The 16,351-nt window shown below is 54.6% G+C and overlaps 6 protein-coding genes across 6 annotated transcripts; 2 read left to right on the forward strand and 4 right to left on the reverse strand.

Moving 5' to 3' along the window:
• Positions 1-107: 107 nt before the first annotated feature.
• Positions 108-1,467, reverse strand: INS49_001408 (uncharacterized protein; the record flags this gene model as incomplete). Its single annotated transcript, XM_043162237.1, has 4 exons — positions 108-344; positions 399-458; positions 510-872; positions 934-1,467. The coding sequence occupies 4 exons, from the start codon at positions 1,465-1,467 to the stop codon at positions 108-110; spliced, it is 1,194 nt and encodes a 397-aa protein (XP_043030743.1).
• Positions 1,468-2,093: 626 nt separating this feature from the next.
• Positions 2,094-2,768, forward strand: INS49_001409 (uncharacterized protein; the record flags this gene model as incomplete). Its single annotated transcript, XM_043162238.1, has 1 exon — positions 2,094-2,768. The coding sequence occupies one exon, from the start codon at positions 2,094-2,096 to the stop codon at positions 2,766-2,768; it is 675 nt and encodes a 224-aa protein (XP_043030744.1).
• A 2,330-nt stretch (positions 2,769-5,098) lies between these two features.
• On the reverse strand, positions 5,099-9,219 carry INS49_001410 (uncharacterized protein; the record flags this gene model as incomplete). Its single annotated transcript, XM_043162239.1, has 4 exons — positions 5,099-5,185; positions 5,262-8,154; positions 8,493-8,633; positions 9,188-9,219. 4 exons carry the CDS (start codon positions 9,217-9,219, stop codon positions 5,099-5,101), a joined length of 3,153 nt encoding a protein of 1,050 aa, XP_043030745.1.
• A 493-nt stretch (positions 9,220-9,712) lies between these two features.
• On the reverse strand, positions 9,713-10,924 carry INS49_001411 (uncharacterized protein; the record flags this gene model as incomplete). Its single annotated transcript, XM_043162240.1, has 3 exons — positions 9,713-9,766; positions 9,835-10,315; positions 10,392-10,924. The coding sequence occupies 3 exons, from the start codon at positions 10,922-10,924 to the stop codon at positions 9,713-9,715; spliced, it is 1,068 nt and encodes a 355-aa protein (XP_043030746.1).
• A 1,123-nt stretch (positions 10,925-12,047) lies between these two features.
• INS49_001412 (uncharacterized protein) lies at positions 12,048-12,847 on the reverse strand (the record flags this gene model as incomplete). Its single annotated transcript, XM_043162241.1, has 3 exons — positions 12,048-12,221; positions 12,257-12,394; positions 12,461-12,847. 3 exons carry the CDS (start codon positions 12,845-12,847, stop codon positions 12,048-12,050), a joined length of 699 nt encoding a protein of 232 aa, XP_043030747.1.
• Positions 12,848-13,672: 825 nt separating this feature from the next.
• INS49_001413 (uncharacterized protein) lies at positions 13,673-15,404 on the forward strand (the record flags this gene model as incomplete). The annotated part of the gene is made up of 4 exons (XM_043162242.1): positions 13,673-14,133; positions 14,209-14,393; positions 14,588-14,785; positions 14,833-15,404. The coding sequence occupies 4 exons, from the start codon at positions 13,673-13,675 to the stop codon at positions 15,402-15,404; spliced, it is 1,416 nt and encodes a 471-aa protein (XP_043030748.1).
• Between the last annotated feature and the right edge of the window lie 947 nt (positions 15,405-16,351).

The following is a 16,351-nucleotide window of genomic DNA, read 5'->3' on the forward strand; positions in this document are numbered from 1 at the left end:
GACGCATTCGACTACTCAACTTGCCATGAAACGCCTCGATCTGATGTTTTTCTCAAAGCCTGTTCAAATACCGGGTTTACCGGTTGACCTTGATTCATTACTTTCCCTCAGGGCACCTCCTCATTCTCAATGTTCCGGTTCATAAGAAGGCGGATGCCGTGATCAACAGTAGGGACATTGTGCGGCATGTTGGTCTCGTGATGCTTCATTGCCCGGTTGAGGTCCTCTGGCTTGAACTTTCCTGTTCCGCTTCCGAAATTGACCTGCCTCGTGGAAGTTCCTGGCTTGATCCACACATATGGCCGAGTTGCGTTCTCAACCGGCTCATCGTGGGGCAGTTCTTTCTGGTACATCTCAGTCAAGACACACCACGTAAATTAGAAATATTCAGTACTCACCACAATCGAGAAACGGTCATAATTCTCACCAGATGAAAGTGCAAGCGAATCTCCAAGCAACTATAGAGATAGGTTAGCGCTGAGCTAGATAGTGAAGATGTCGATTCAAACCTTTTGCTCTTCCTGAAATTCTGCCTCCTGCTCCGGGCTTCGGTAAGGCATACGGCCTGAGTTCATGACGATGTTCTCGGCATGAACGTATCTTCTGGTGTAGTAGTCCCGAATCTTGACCAAAGACGCGGGCAGGAAGAACTCGTTCAACTCGGCAGAATCCTTCGGCTTGTTGGGAGAAAAGTACGGACCATCAAAACGCAGAAACTTGTTGTAAGAAGTGGGGTAACGGATGTCTGGGTCGTATCGCCAGTTCAAGGGCTGCAAATCACCGGTCTGGGGGTTTTTCTCCGCGATAGGGACAACCTTGCCATCCTTGTACTTCCGAGGCTCCTGCAGCTCAGGGTTGGGGGCACCTCGAGGCTAAAAGTCAAGTCAGTCGAGGTGAACTAGCAGCGTATGTGTGTGGGAAAGAGGCTCTTACACCGTAGGGAAGTTTGCCTGGACCAGGGGGTCGAATCATTCCGGCGGGATTGGCCATGGCCGCAGACCACACGAGGCCTGTAGTGAACTCTCGCTGCTTTGAGATGCTGTTTTGAAGGGAAGATCTGGCAGTATCACCAAGTCCGATGCCATGTGTGCGGTGGTAGTCCAACCAGAGGCCGACTCTCTTTGCGTACTCATCCACGAAGTCTGCAGCGTAGCGCACGTCCTTCATGAGGCGCTCCAGACGGGGATGATAGCCTACGTACCGCAACTTCTCTCTGTCGCAGATGTCGAAAAGTTCGTCAGTCAAGTCGATAAGTTTCTGCTCCTGTCCATTGAGCTGATCCAACAGTCGGGCGACTCTCAGGATGCGTTGGTCCTTCTGGACTCCTCCCTGTCGGAGGATCTGGATGAAGTACTTGTTTCCAGCCATTCGCATCGAAATGTCGTTGCGGTACGCCTTACCATCCTCTCTGCTGGCATGAATGACTCTGTCGGGGAGATAGACCTTCCCATGATTCTCGATGTCCATCTTGGCTGAGTAGCACCGGCCAGGGGCGCTGAACTGTGGTGGGTTGCGACTTTGGGTTGCAAGTTACGAGTTTTGCGTCGCGTGTTGCAAGTTTTGCGTCACGCGTTGCGACTTGGAAAAGGTAGGTCGTGGGTAAGAAGGTGGATGGGTGGTCGCTGACGCGCGAGGTTTGTTTTGAGTGTGTGTGTAGTGGGGCAGTGAATGGCAGCTGTGGGCAGCTTGGGGGTAGACAATGGCGAGGGCCAATTGTATGGTCCCTTCGAAATTCATCTGATCTTCCAATTAGGCCCCAAGGGAAATATTCTGATTGGCTGCCAAATGAATAGCAACAACAAAGGTACAATGCGCTTCTCAATTTTCATCCCATCCCTTTCCGTAATATTTCAATACAACCACCTCCTTTCTCAATCAGCGGGCCTGATTACAATAAGATTCATCTTTCGCTTCTTTCCTCTCAGAACTATTTAAACCCTCTCTCCCATCCTTCTTCATCCATCGATCTCTGTGAGACCTACCTTGCCCCAGCAACATCAACCTCCAGCAACGCCAACCTCAGCGAAACCAACTTTCAGCAAAATTGATCACTCCAGCAAAGCCAAACAGCTGAAACTTCAATCGCTGTCATCATGGCCACTCTCCAGCAGAATCTGGTCGCCTCCAACGCGGCGCTGAAGAGGGCTTCTCTCCCCATCGATTTCCATGTTTCCCCCACCCTCACCTACGTTCTGAACTTCATCGGAAGCAATGGCACCATCCCCAATGGCACAGGCAACCCTTTCGAGTTCCTCAACATCATTGACAACATGGGCATCCAGCTCCATGCTCACAACTCCGCCAAGGTTTGCGCCGTGGACGCGGTCGCATGGGATGGCTTGGGTCAGAATGACCAGCAATTGATCATCAAGATTTTCGACGAGATCACCCGACTGCAGTGCATCGCGGTCCGTGACCTCTCCTGTCCATCCCGTCTTTACGTTGGACCCGAGAAAATTCTTCGAGCTGTCGATGTCTTGGTCACCAACATCAAGCTGCCCCGCCCGCCTAACCCCTTCATCATCTACCGCACCGAGCGACACCAGACTGTCAAGGAGGCAAACCCAGATGCCAAGAACAACGACATCTCCAAGATCCTTGGCCAACAGTGGCAGAAAGAGCCGGAGGAAGTTCGCGACGTGTACAAGCAGAAGTCTGAGGCCATCAAAGAGGAGTTCATGCGCCTCTACCCTGACTACAAGTACCAGCCACGCAAGTCTTCCGAGGTCAAGCGCCGCAACAAGAAGACTACGAACAACTCCGAGTGATCACTACGAGCGGCTCAAAGATCGATCGGCGATGGGAGAACGAGAATGTTTGGAGTCGACTTCAGCCGCCTAAACAGGGCCTCGACAGTGGCAGATATGGACAGTGGTCATCCGTTGTGGCAAACAGTCACCAGGATGTGGTACATTCGGGATGCACCGACACCATCGGCCACCGTCATCGGATCACGACAACAACAACAAGAAAAAATCACAAAAAAAAATAAGGGCACAAGGGCATCGACATTCAGGGTCTGGACAGTGGTTGTCTAGGGCACCAAAATGGTACCCAGGACGTGGAACATTCGGACGGCTTTCACAAAAGTGGGCAACCTCGTCGAGAGTCAACAGCTGAACAAAAGAGATCGGCCTTCTCAGGGGGCCTTGGAGGATCTGGGCAGTGGTCGTCCGTGGCGGCTCATGTCGCAAGGGCGTGGAACACTCGGACTTCACTGATTGATTGATGGTTCTGCACAAAATGGAATGGACTCGCGGGACAACTGCACATTATTCTTAGGTACATAGCACTGGAGTCACAGCTCGAGCATCACCAGCTCGCAGCATTGAACCAAATGGAATTCAATTGACTCACAGTTTAAAATGAACGCATCCCCACCTGCTCGTGTGAAGCCGCCACCCTCCCTTTGGAGGCCCTCCCTCATCAGTTCCGTTCCCTGTGACACCCTCCCAAAGCCAGCAGGCACAACAAGAGCAAGTCGGGCGCGTGAGCAGTCACAACTACGGGGACAAAGGATGGTGTGTAGTCAACCGGCCGGGCGCCAAGAGAAGACAGGGGACCCGCCGTCATGCATGAACGTCGATCTTGGCCCGAGGTTTAGCCCGGGGTGCTGCAGAGCCGCAAACTACGGGAATCTGTGTGTGGTGGGACCCAGTGCAACGCTAACCCGCAGCCGGATCGACGACCCCCACAAACTCTAAAAACCCTGTGCCTGAGACCGGACACGGCGTGACGGGCGGGCGGGCGCATTGCGCAGCTCTGCAGGCTTGCCTGCTCGCCCATGTGCTTCCCCCCCCCCCTTCCCTCGCGCAGCTTGCCAAACCATTTGCCCACTTGGTGCCTGGATTTCCCAAATCGCACGATTTGTGCGTGTGCCCCGAGCTTCCTAAGCCCTGGTCACCCATGTCTGCCCCTCCACAACAATTCTCGAAATGCCAGCCCCTCGACCTGGGGTGAATGGCCGAGGGAGCTCCCCTCAGCCTGCAGGAGAGCTTCACTGAGCTGGGGCGGGGTCGTCCTGGCCCAGCCAACCGCACCGAAAACCTGGCCAGTGAGCTGCGGCCAGAGCTCCAGGCCCGCCCGATCGGGAAATCCTGACTGGCCTGAATATTTCCCACCCGGACCTGACCAATGAGAACATCAGACCAGGGCGTGTCACCACGGCGACCTTTCTACACCCACGCCCACACCCGCACCTTGCTCCCCTGCCCTCAGAATTGCAACCCCTCAATTGCAGCAATACGGGCAGCAATGGTGGGACAGTGGATCTGATGGGTGTATGGCCTACGAAGAGCTCAATTCACCGGGCATCACCTCCCCCGCCCGTCATGGCCCAGCTCCCCTTGGCACCTGGGCAGCTGGGCCGGCTCAACAAAGCCAGCACTCCCAGTGCACCCGCCGGGCTTTGTTGCACCAGCCTATCCTGCCCAGAAAGCCAAGAGGAGGGAGCTGTGTGCGTTGGCGGAGTGGGGAGGAGGAGGGGGCCAGGGGCAGCTGCGGCTGGCTTTGCATATCTGACCGACGGTGAGGATACGGGCTTCATGTGTCTCACCCCGTGACCGGTGGGCAATGCGGGCGGAAATGCAGGCGCCACATGCGTATGCACGCAGGGACCCTTTGAGCATTAGCTGCCGTTCTTTCGGCTCCCGCTCGCCCGCCCCTTGTTTTAGTCCGCGCCACTCTTGGCAGCTAGCCTAATGCGTCCGGAATGAGTCCTGTATGCCCTCGACGCCTCAGACGTCGCCCTCATTACTGGGATCTCCAGGGGCGTGTCCAATCGGGGCGCAGTCTGCAGTAGCTGAAGGGGTGGCTCGGCCATTTCTACGGTTGACATCCGGGCATAACCCAGGAAATCAGCCACTTGGACCTGACCGATCATTGATGTGCGTGCAATGTAATGTGATGGCTCGGTCATTCAATCTAATTTCTCTCGTAATCGCCGCGAGCACGGCCTTCCGCCGATGGCAATGTTCCGCAGGGGACACCAGATGTCGGTAGAGGACGAGCATGCTCGTGTCTCGGCAGTGCACAGATCCCAACTTCCAAACTGAAGAAAGCCTCCCTTCCCCGTACCTCAGCTCCCCTTTCCCACAATTTATTCCTCCTGGTACGAAATCTTGCGCATCTCTCCCAGCCGGTGCCGGGCAGATGACAGAGCGTTCTCGAGCTGTAGGATCTCGACCTGTGAAGACAGACACGTCAGTAAGTCCGTTGCTTGACCTATCATCAGAACCAAAGAGAGTCGACCCAGGGCTTACCTGCTGCTCCATCTCCCGCACCTTGAACTCGTGCGCCCCCAGCTTGGTGTAGTCCACCTGCTCCTCCTCGCCCTGGCGGTCCTTGATCATGGCTTGCACCTGTCGCACCAGGCTGCGGCACGCCGCACCGACAGCCTTGCTGGCCTGCTCCAGGCTCTCCTGGGACTTGCTCATGAATCCAGCCTTGACGCGAGATGCGGCCACCAGCTGCGCCGTTGAGGCTGCCACGTCGTTAGACGCCACGATCAGCTGCTCTGGGCTGTTGCGCCCAGAGAGCACGCCGTCGGCCGTCTCAATCAGCCGGTTTGTGGAGGTTGCCACGGCCTTAGCGGCCGAGATGAGACCCTCCGTCCATCGGTTGTTCTTCTTGTAGAATGCCGTGCGCGAGGATGAACCGCGGCCAGCCTGCACAATTTCGTCCTGCGTTGCGGTCGCCGCTTTGATCAAGCGCGTGATGGCGTCTGTGATTGCTAGAGCTGCATCCAGGATGGAATCGTGCACCTTGAGCTCATATGACGAGTAGCCGTCGCGAGGCTTGTTCTTGAGCTTCGCCAATCGCGCCGCCGCCGCGGCGATCGCATCGGCAGCCTTGCTCAGTTCTGACTCGACGAGGTCGCCGAGGTCACCCTTGTTCGCAAGCTTGCCAAATCCAGGCGCAAATGTCTCGACCAGCTTGTTCAGCTTCTGGAGGTTCATCTGAACATCGTTGTTGCTGTTGATGACAACATCGGTCTTCTGGATAGGATCCATGCCTTCCAGCCGGAAGCTTTGCAGTCCACGGAAGAACTTGACCGTCGACAGTGCAGACTGGCGTGCCCCGTTTATCAACGACTCGCCCTTCTTCTCATCCGTGGCGAGGCGGGTGAGACCCTTGGTATTGTTGCACACATCGGCGATTGAGCTGGCGTACACGTTGATCGCCTTGATCAGATCGCCGTAGGCAGCATTAGGTCCATCGGCAATGAAGTTGTTGAACGCCGTCGCGAACTCCATGGCGCTCGAGGATGACTTCTCAATCTGAGAAAGCACATACGATGGAGATGCGTTCTGGTTACCAGCTTGCATGGTGGAGTCAAGCTCGTAAGTGGCGTCGTCCACACGAGCGACACCGGACTGGAGGACTGAGTCGATGATCTCGTTGATCTTGTCCAGGTTGGCCATGATGAGGGCGTCCAGCTGCCCATCGAGGACCTGGTCTGTGTCTCCCTGGTTCTGCTTGAGCTCATTGAGTTCAACCAGCGCCTGGTCCATGCCGGCCTTGTAGACCTCGAGCTCCTCCTCCTTGTCACGCAGAAGCTGCTCTAGGTCGGCGCTGCCGTTTCTGACATTGGCCTGTGCCTCCTCGAGAGCACGGTTTTTGTTTCGCAACGCCTCTTCGAGATCTGCCATCTCCCGGTTGTACTTGGCCAGCATCGTAGAGAGCTCGTTGCCCTTGCTCCGCTCGAGGTTGTCTGCGCGGTCATGTGCCATGCGCAGTTCTCGCTTGAGCTTCTCGAGCTCGTCCTTGTTTGACCCCGTAAGTCGGTCTTTCTCATGAAGCGCCCGGTCTCTCTCGCGGATCATGTCTGCCAGCTCCAGGTTTTTGGTCTTGATCTCGCGCTCGAGCTTCTCACGTCGGTCAATGGCTTCTTGAGCCGATGCCGCCTTCAGCTGTACAGACTTGAACTTCTGCAGAAGATCGAGGTGTTCATGCCGCAGCTGCGAGTACAGCTTCGCCAGCGCCTCGTACTTCGTGCGCCAAGTGTTCACCTGTTCTTGCAGAGCGCGAACCTGGTCGTCCTTGCTCGAAATCTGCTGTCCGTAGTTGTTCTGCAACTGCTGCAGTTCTCCCTCGAGAGACTTGACTCGCTGGTCATACTGCTGTAGCATCAGCTGGTCCTGTTCGTACTGAGCTCTTGCCCTGAGGTTTTCCTGTTCCAGCTCTGCAAGGCGTCCCTGCGTAAAAGACTGTGCCTGCTGAGCCATCAGAGCTTCTTGCTGCATGCGCTGTTGCTCCGCTAGTCGTCGCTGCTGCTCCTCGAACTCGCGCTGTGCCTGAAGCGCCGCCTGCTGTTGCGCCTGCTGTTGTGATAGCTGCTGCGCCTCCAGAACTCGCTGCTGTTCCTCGTATTCTCGGTTTTGGCGCTCCAATTCGTTCTTCCAGAACTCGGAAATTTCGTCCGGCTCTTCGTTCTTGGGCTGCCGCGGGGGTGTTGGTGCTCGCTCAATCTCCTGCTTCGGCCTTGCAGGCAGCTTTGGCGCATTCTCGTCCTCAGCAAGCAGGTTTGGTGGGTCCTGAGGCAACTTGGGAATTGTGATCAAGCTCGTGAGGTAACGAAGATTTGAGCATTCGTAGTAGAATTTGACCAAGCGATAATGCTGGGCGTCGTAACGGGAACGAAGCGGCTCCAACACTTCCACGTCACCGGTCATCGAGTGCATGGCTCTCAGCATGCTAGTGATAAACTTGTAAATACCATAGCTTTCTGCCACCAGCGGTACCAGGGCTGATATCCTGCACTCGTTGCTGCCGACGTTGCGGAAGTGGGAGAAGATCAGTTTCTGGAACTGGTCTATCTTGTCTTGAAGGGTCGCGAGGTCTGAGATGGTCTCATAGCCCTCGTTTGGATCGTTGGTTGACTTCAAGCTGAGGTACTCTTCGTACTCGAAAGTTCCGTTGAACTCGGGATGTTGCTGGTGAAACGAGAGCTTTGCGAGCAGGAAGTAGACATATTCCTTAATAAGCGCGCCGTATCCACGCATGCCCTCTCCGGCCATGCCTCTGTTCAGACTCTCGATCCATCCTCTATTCGCCAGAGCTTCTCTGATTACGTTGGGGTGGCCTTCTTGAATGACCTTGTGGACCATAATCAAGGCTTTGAAGGTTTGGACCTCGTCAGCAAGAATGGGCTGTCTACAGATATGTCAGCGCATTTCCCATTAAGTGCAATCGCAATGGATCATCGCCGCCACTGGTGATGTCTTCTGCTCTGTCCTCACGATGAAGCTTCCACTTGGAAGATCGGCCTCCTCTTGACTGTTGCCTCCTGTGGTTTGTAACCAGCGCACCAAGCTGTGATGGGGGACCATGGGCCGCCACAGCTTCGCCTGCCATATGCGCACTTCACACGACGTGCGTGCGTCTGATCTGGATGTTCGCGCTTCCTTCTGGGAGATGTTCCTTGTAGAATCGGTGGTGGTATGTCTCCTCGTCTCGGGGGTGGAAGAGCACACGCTGGGGAATAGACGCACACTTTCAAGCCGGCCCAGAAGGACTGGCCGGACTTGTGGTCCCATGTGTACACGATGCAACTGCGCACATGCTTTCGTTTGGGTGCGGTCTCGTCCGGGTTCGTCGCCTTCTTGATGTTGATTGCCAACTCCTGCTCGGACCTGCGCAAAACTTCCGGTCAGTCTCGTATTCCACAGAATGCCTCCCAGAGCCACGGAGTCGATCAAACTTGCTTGGAATGGTCCAAGCTACGAATAGCAGCCATCGAAACGGTCTAGAATGGTGTTGCTGAGTGTCTCGAGGCTGGTTCCGAGGTTTAGGCCGATGTGTTGGGGAGCTCCGTCATCAGCCGGGCCGAGAGCTGTGAATTGCCTCGTCTCGAATAGGGGCAGTCGGCAGGGGTAGGTCATCCGAGGAAGCAAAGATTAGGAAAGAGATGCAACAAGAGTTAAAAGAGGTTGCCTGCGACACAGAAGAAGCTACGAGGTGTCGCCAAGCATGATGGATGCGAGACACGTCGTCAGCGTGGAGTATGATGCTCTAGGCACTGCCCACTCTCCTGCGTGCCCGCCTGTCCGCCCGCTGCAAGCTCTCAGGCGCACCTTCTCCACAGCGCCGGAGCCCAAGTCTTGGGGGCAACGTAATTTCTTATCTCCACACGGCCCCTAGTGACACTTAGCCTGCCATTGACCGGCCCCCTGAATGGTGAGATTACTCTTCATTGCAGAATAGAGCCGAGATGAACATGGCAGTGAGCAATGAACATCTCAGTCTCGTGACTCGTAAATAGCTGTGACTCGGGGCTTATGAGGTCATAGGCTGGGACGACGACAACACATGCATCGGGGCTCGCACTCCCGGGAATTGAAGCCGAAGGGTTGCGGCAAGCAAGAAGACGGCCCGACCGTGTCTAAGCCGAACCTTGTACTTGGGTACCAGGAGTAGGTATGGAGTAGCACAGTGTCTCTGTGGTTTTTTGCGAGGCTACATTCAAGAAGTGAGACAGCACATGTCGCGCATCCGAGTGGCTTACGCATCTCAGAGTTGGAGCACAAAGGCACCCGTATGATTATTCCAATCCGGACCTAACTCTCGTGCTGCCCATGACCAGATACATTCTTGATGCCAACGCCGATCCTATAAACCTGCACCTGGAGCGCTTCACGCTAGGTGCGGCTGCGCAAACTTAGATTCCTTCTCAACGCCGAAGGACAAAGACAAAGAAACCGCACTCCTGTGTCTAGACACCCATGGTGAAATCATGTTCGATGCCTGGCGTCACGCTCGCGATGAACTGTAGTCGAGCAGAGTCAGTATTTGTAGCCACCACCAGCAGGTTCCTTTCGCTGCAGCGGTACATACCTTGAGGAAGACCACCAGGTACTGATCTACCCGAATGGCAACCTCGTCGTCCGTGTCATGCCCGACCTCCTCCCACTCATCCCCACTCCCCTTGCTCTCCGCCGCATCAGACGCGGCGCCACTCACATCGAGCTTGTTGATCTCGTCGACGAGGCCCTCCATGCCCTTATCCACAGAGCCCGTGGCTGTGCCAGCCTTGAGCTTGTCGCGCCGGATCTTGAGCGCCGCATCCGCGCGGTCCAGGAGCGTCTTCATGACTGAAGCGTGCTTGCAGGGGTGCACAGAGGCCATCTTTATGTTGTTGGCGAAGAAGGGAAAGTCCTCGAGCGTGACTGTCTTGTCTTTGTAGTCGCCCACAATATCCTCCATCATTAGGTGTGGTGGGAGTGGTTGGCTGTTTGGCAGGTAGCCGGACATGTAGAGCCGTGGTGTGCGGTAGTAGGGCGAGTACATGATGTAGAGTGTATATGTTCGACGGCCACTGTTGCAGAGTATCAGTCAGCTAGAGTGCCATGGACATGTATCTGCGCGCCAGCAGCTCCGTGGCGCAGACATACCTGTTGAAGCCATCGCCTTCCACATCCCGGATGATGGCCTCATCATCGTCCTCGTCCTCCATGTCAGGGATATCATCATCATCCTCCACGACCTGCCCGTCGCCCACGTTGCCAGCGTCGTCTACCGTCCTGATCTCCCTAACCTTCAAGGGCTGGCTACTCGACAGTCCGCCCGTCCTCAGCCAACCGTCCTCATCGCCGCCCTTCTGGCCCTGGAAGTCGTCGCCGTCGTTCACGAGCGCCTCCTCGTGCCCGGCATCACCCGCAAAGTCGGCATCTAACCTGCGGTGGCAGGGCACGTTGCGCGTCACCAGGAACTGCTTCGCTGCGGGCAGGTAGCTGACGCGTTTCGAGGAGGGGTCGGCGTCGGCCCAGGACCAGGTTGGGAACTTGAAGACGAGGTAGTCGCCGGCGGCGAGGAACTCCTCCGGCGTGATCTGGCCGGTCTTGCGGAAGGTCGAGGTGTTGCTGACGGGTGTATATGTGTCCCGCAGCTTGTTGACGATGGAATAGAGTGGGTTGCCGATGTTCATGGTGGGGATTGCGCGATCGGCGCCGGGGGTTCGCCTTGTGAGATTCGGTATTGCTCGGAGAAATGAGGGGTTGTAGAGAAGCTGTGTGTTGCAGAAGAAGGGATGTCTAGGCTAGGTTCGCTGATGAAGAGGCAGGAGGATAGTTCTAGGTGGATGTAAAGTAGGAACCCGCGGTCTTTTGGTCCGTAGGTCATCAAAACCCGAGGCTGCCTGGCGGCTCGATAAGAGAGGGAAACACGTCTGATGATGCAACTGACCAGGGGACAAAAGGCGAGATCACATGGGACGAGGGGCAGCTGCTGCACCCATCCAGGCATGGGTTGCTTGTCCTGCTTGTCTCAGCTGGGCTGCAGGGCTGCCTCGCTCAGGTGGGGGTCAGCCTGGCTTTCAGTAGTGGATACCCGGTTGTCTCCTAGCGACGCCGGACACGCTCTATGAAATGGCGGCTTTATGCTTGCATGAGTCGAACTGTCAAAGGGCTGAAGCGAGCAGACCGTATTTACCAATGAAGCATACGAATCCGGACCACTTAGGGTAGATTTAGAGGAGAGCCTTTGAAAGATGTTGCATGCTTCGAGACCAATTCCATACATTGCACTATCCAGGCACCTTGCTCTGCCTGCATGACTTATAACAGTACCTCACTTCAGGAGTTATGCTTTTTTGGGAATCATCATACGTTTATTCTGTCTCATTATGAATAGCACCAAGACTGGACATAAATCTTTGATAGCCCTCAGGCTTAATCTCGTTTGGAGAGCTGCAACTCTACCAGAAAATGGGGCCCCAGACAGCTTCCGGGCAACCTGGCCAGCCGTGGGCGCTACACGGCTACGGTATGCCAGCGTCATGCTCGCGTGACCCATCCCTACTCCCCTCCCTCCTCATCATCACTACTGACTTCCTCGCCTCTCTCGATAGCCTCCTGTCTCCTCTTCGCCGCACGCTCCCTCTTCTTATCCAACAGCTTCTGTAACCTCTTACCGAAGTTGAACACCCCGTTCGTGCCCGCGCCGCATTGCGCACAGCTCGGATCTCGACGATACCGGTTCAGCGCACAAGGCTCACAAAAGTAATGACCGCATCGCGTAATAACGGGCGCCTTATAAGGTCCTCGGCAGATCTAGCAGACAAACGGGATGTTCTCCAGCAGCGCCTCCTCCGCGTCGTCCTCGTCCTCCGCGTCATCCTCATCCTCCGCCGTCCTGTTCTTCCGGTCCGCGCTAGCCACCACTATCCCGCCGAGGTTCTTCTTGCCCTTCATGACGTCTTCCCACTCTTTATCCAGGGCCCACGACTGCTTATAGTCCTCTCTGCTGTGGAAGAACTTACAGTTGTCGCCAAAGCCGCGAAGCCGGTCTGCTTATAGTCTTTACACACGTCGGGGGCGTAGTCCATAACTATGATCGTGCAGATGTTCGTGGGGGCCTTGATAGGGCCAACCGTCTTCTTGGGTGCATTGGGGTTCTTCTAAATGAAGGAGGTCTGGTTTGCCAGCCCCTTGTATGTGCCATCCGGCGCCTATGTCCCCGGCACGGCTCGAGTTAAACCCAGGAGGTTCTTTGCTAACAGTGCATCCTTCGCTTCCTCGTCATACCAGTTACTCTGCTTCATAGCATCATTGGAGTTACTTATGGGTACGCTGCGGTCGGCACTAAAGACAGAGGCGGACAGGTCCTTATCTACCGCTGGGTTGTCCTTTGAAGATGCTGTGACAATACCCGTGCTCTTCTTCCTGCGCTTGACCTTCCTGCCTTGGTCATCTTCTGCGGAGGTATAGTCGGAGTCATCGCTATCGCTGTTTGCAGGTGGTGGCGTCGCAGGCCTCTTTCTGAAATTCATCTTGGCCTTTGCGCCTCGCTTCTTGAAGACAGCGACGGGCGCCGCAGGCGTCTCTGACGATGCAGCCTTGTTCTCCTCCATAGTTTCTCGTTTCGTAGTCCTCACGAGGTGCTGCAGTGTCAGGATGAAGTGCCGGTGAAAGTTTAATCGGGTAGAGGTGCTTACATTTCAAAGCCGATGCAACGGCGGCTAAGAAATCGCCGCCGCCGAAGCAAAGCAAAACGTCAGGGTCAAACAACGGGGCCGAACGGGGGTTGCAGATCTGGTTGGTGTAAAGGCCGGCGGCAGCGGAGAGCAAAAAGCGCCCCGACGAGGTCGTTGAACAAGGCGGCTATGTCATTGGTCGTCACACAATGGGTAGCCCGTGCTCATAGTTTGTCGGGTGCCTTTCTGCCCTCCGCTCCGCTCTCATGGTTCCTTTAGCACTCTTGAATGTCTCGTACCCCCTGACCAATTCAAACTTGGAATCACCCCTTGAGTTAGCAAAATTTCTCGCTGTTCTGTTTGCTCTTTTGCGAGCATGCCCGACTCGTCGCACGTGGAGAAGACCCGGGCCTGCGCCAACTGCTCCCCGGGCTAAGGTGAGGTGTGTCTGGCCGGCCACACAAGATGACAGTGGCCATGTCTGCCAAAGGTTTGCTATTCTCTCCCTGTATCTTGGTTCAGGTCATCCAACCATCCTGAAGATGCTTTAAAAACAGTCTTTCTTGCTCTAAGTCGCGCCCTGTCTCAGACAAGAGGCGAGGCAAGGCGACGTAAGCTCCCTGCCCCTCCCCTACCTCCCCAAGGCGAAATGGACGGTAACGACAGAATCGAGAAGACACACTGACGAGTCGCTCATTTGTAGCCGCGCAAAAATAATCGTAAAAAAGCTGGATGACATTGCGATGCTCCTGGATCGATACCATGAGCGCCCGGCTCCTGCTGAGCGGTAGACCGAACACGCCTCCCCTCTCGAAAGAAGGGAACAGCAACACACCAGCCACAACGCAAGCATCGGACCAAGAGTTTTCCTCAATCCCATTGATCCAGCCTGTCCAGGCATCATTTCCACCGCGATCTGGCTCTATTCCCATAGTTCCAGGTTTCGAAATCCCTTTCGTTGAAGCGGACCAGGTCCTCCAAGAATACGTGACCTTCATGCTTCCTCAATTTCCTTTCGTCCCGCTGCCCTGCCACAACGCCTACGACATGTTTAAAGACAAGCCGCTCCTTCTGAAGACCATATTGCGGGTTTGTAGGCCTCCGAAGCCGGAGGCATCCGCTGCTTTTGAGAGCCGGTTGCGACAACATATTGCACATCAGACTGTGGTTCTTGCGAACAAGAGCTTGGAGCTTGTCCAAACTATTCTGGTGTTTCTTGCCTGGTGAGAACAACCAATGATTCGTCTCTCCGCAGCTGTTTTGTTACATATTTGGTTACTGATGGGCTTACTTGCCAGGAACAATATATATTTCTACGCCGCGTGTAAGGATACAAGCCTTTTGCAACTGGCGATAGGCCTGGTCGGGGATCTGGGCCTCAACAAACCCCGCCGGCCCGTGAATTCCACCTTTGCATCCATCGTCGAGGACGCGGCTCAATTGAGAAACGACCTCCCACCTCAGCCCAAGCAAACCAGCGACGGTCATCGAGCTATACTAGGCGTGTAGTATATAACGTCTTCGTGAGTCCGCCCCCCCCCCCCCTTTTGTCTCTCGCCTTCCACTGTACTCATCACGCAGCCCACTTTAGATTGTGCGGCCTCGTCGGCACACGATCGAGACTCGAACACACCTCACACTTGGACCAGTGCTGTAAGCAACTGATACAGGACCAAGAGTATTCTACTGACCCATTGCTGGTGAACCTCGTCCGCTTGCAGAATATCGCGGCTAAGGTGAATGATGCTTTTTGGGAGACCATTGAAGTCTCCAATGATGGCGTCCATCGGAAGTTTTACTCTATAGCCGTAGCTTCTATTCGAAGGGAGTTGGATGATTTCATGCAACAGTTACCGGATCATCTGAAGTGGAACCGTTAGTCTCTCCATGATCGCCGGGAGTCACAGCTGACACCTATCTAGACCTCTTGCGATCCCACGGCGCCGCCCTTCGCATTCGCTTGTTCGAGCCTTTCAAACACGGTGACAGCAGTGACGTACTCGAGAACACACAATTGAGATGTCGCACCATGTGGGATTGCTTAGAGAGCACGCAAGCGCTTTGCGACGCTTTTCGCTCGGTGCCGGTCGAATCCTACCCTTCTCTCACTTTTGTCTCCATTCTTCATCTTGCTCTGGCCATCATCAAGGATTTCAGGCTTCTGAGCGTGGAAGATCGTGGCTGGGACTTGGAGACTGTGCGGACGATATACAACCTTCCCGAAGTTCTGCGTCAGCTGAGCAAACTATTTGGGGCCGCCAGCTGCCTGGGTAGTCCCCGATGTGCAATCGTGCTCCACGGCCGGCCCATTTTCGCCGAGTATGCCGAAGCATATCGAAGTATCGAGCGCTGGTACTTGTCAACGCTGAATCCGGGGGTCGCTCCTGCAGATCCGGCAATGATTGGGGACATAGTTGCGCACGGCGGTGGCCAATATGAAGGGTTCGAGTTCTGGAATCAATTGTGGGAATTTGCGTATGGACTGGCGCCCTAAGATCAATCGGAGTTCACACTCCACTACTATAGCAAGTTTGGGGGTTCAGGGGACAGAATGTCTACAATTATGTTGATACAGACAAAGGTCAACATTCGAGACGACTCTGTTGATATATTCCCTAATGGTCTATGTCCGAAAAGAAGTCCTTGGCCTCTTCCAAACAGAAAATCAGTCTGTACAGAGAGATTTCCTCCAACGAGTGTTAAGATCAATAGAGAATCCTTTCCCAGTCACCCTATTTAAGAGAACGGATATTCGCACAGAAAGAAACGGATGGTATACAGATATATTACACGCTTATTATGCTTATACCCAAGACACCCATCTCACGAGAGGGAATACAGAGACAAGGCAGCTATCCTTAATACATTAATTCAAAGCAAGACAGCGCTACCTTTTATGTAAGGAAGAGCTCCGAATGCTTTTGAGGGAAGGAGCGTTTTACTGGATAGATTTCTCTGGTAAGATGGCCCATCTGTTCAATGAAAACCCCTATGTCTAAAATAAACACTCTATTCAAAAGGAAGATCTCTGTTTAGGCTGGCCTTCTGTTCAAAGAGACTCTATTCGGTCTATCAAAATACTGATACGCCTATTTAGAAAGGGCGATTCTGGCGATACTTAGATAGACTGGCCTTATATGCTAGGCTTGCAGGCGCCGTGTCTGCTGGCCCCTCCGACCCGCTCTGGGGAGCGTTTGCAGAGGAAAAGACTCAGGCGCAATTGAATGCATCGTGGTACTGTTCGCGGAATCTCAGGCAAACCTCTCATTCAATATTGCGCCTCATGTAGATTTTGTCCAAGCCCTCGAGATATATGCTACTTTCTGTGCGCGTGAGGCTATGATATGGACGCATGTGGAAAGCACATGAATATAATCTTATGTCCACCAAGTGCTGCATGCTGACTGACCTAGACTAATTAGTCTATTCCGTAGTGGGCAC

This window comes from Diaporthe citri (assembly GCF_014595645.1).
Source record: "Diaporthe citri strain NFHF-8-4 chromosome Unknown scaffold_1, whole genome shotgun sequence".
Lineage (NCBI taxonomy): Eukaryota > Fungi > Ascomycota > Sordariomycetes > Diaporthales > Diaporthaceae > Diaporthe > Diaporthe citri.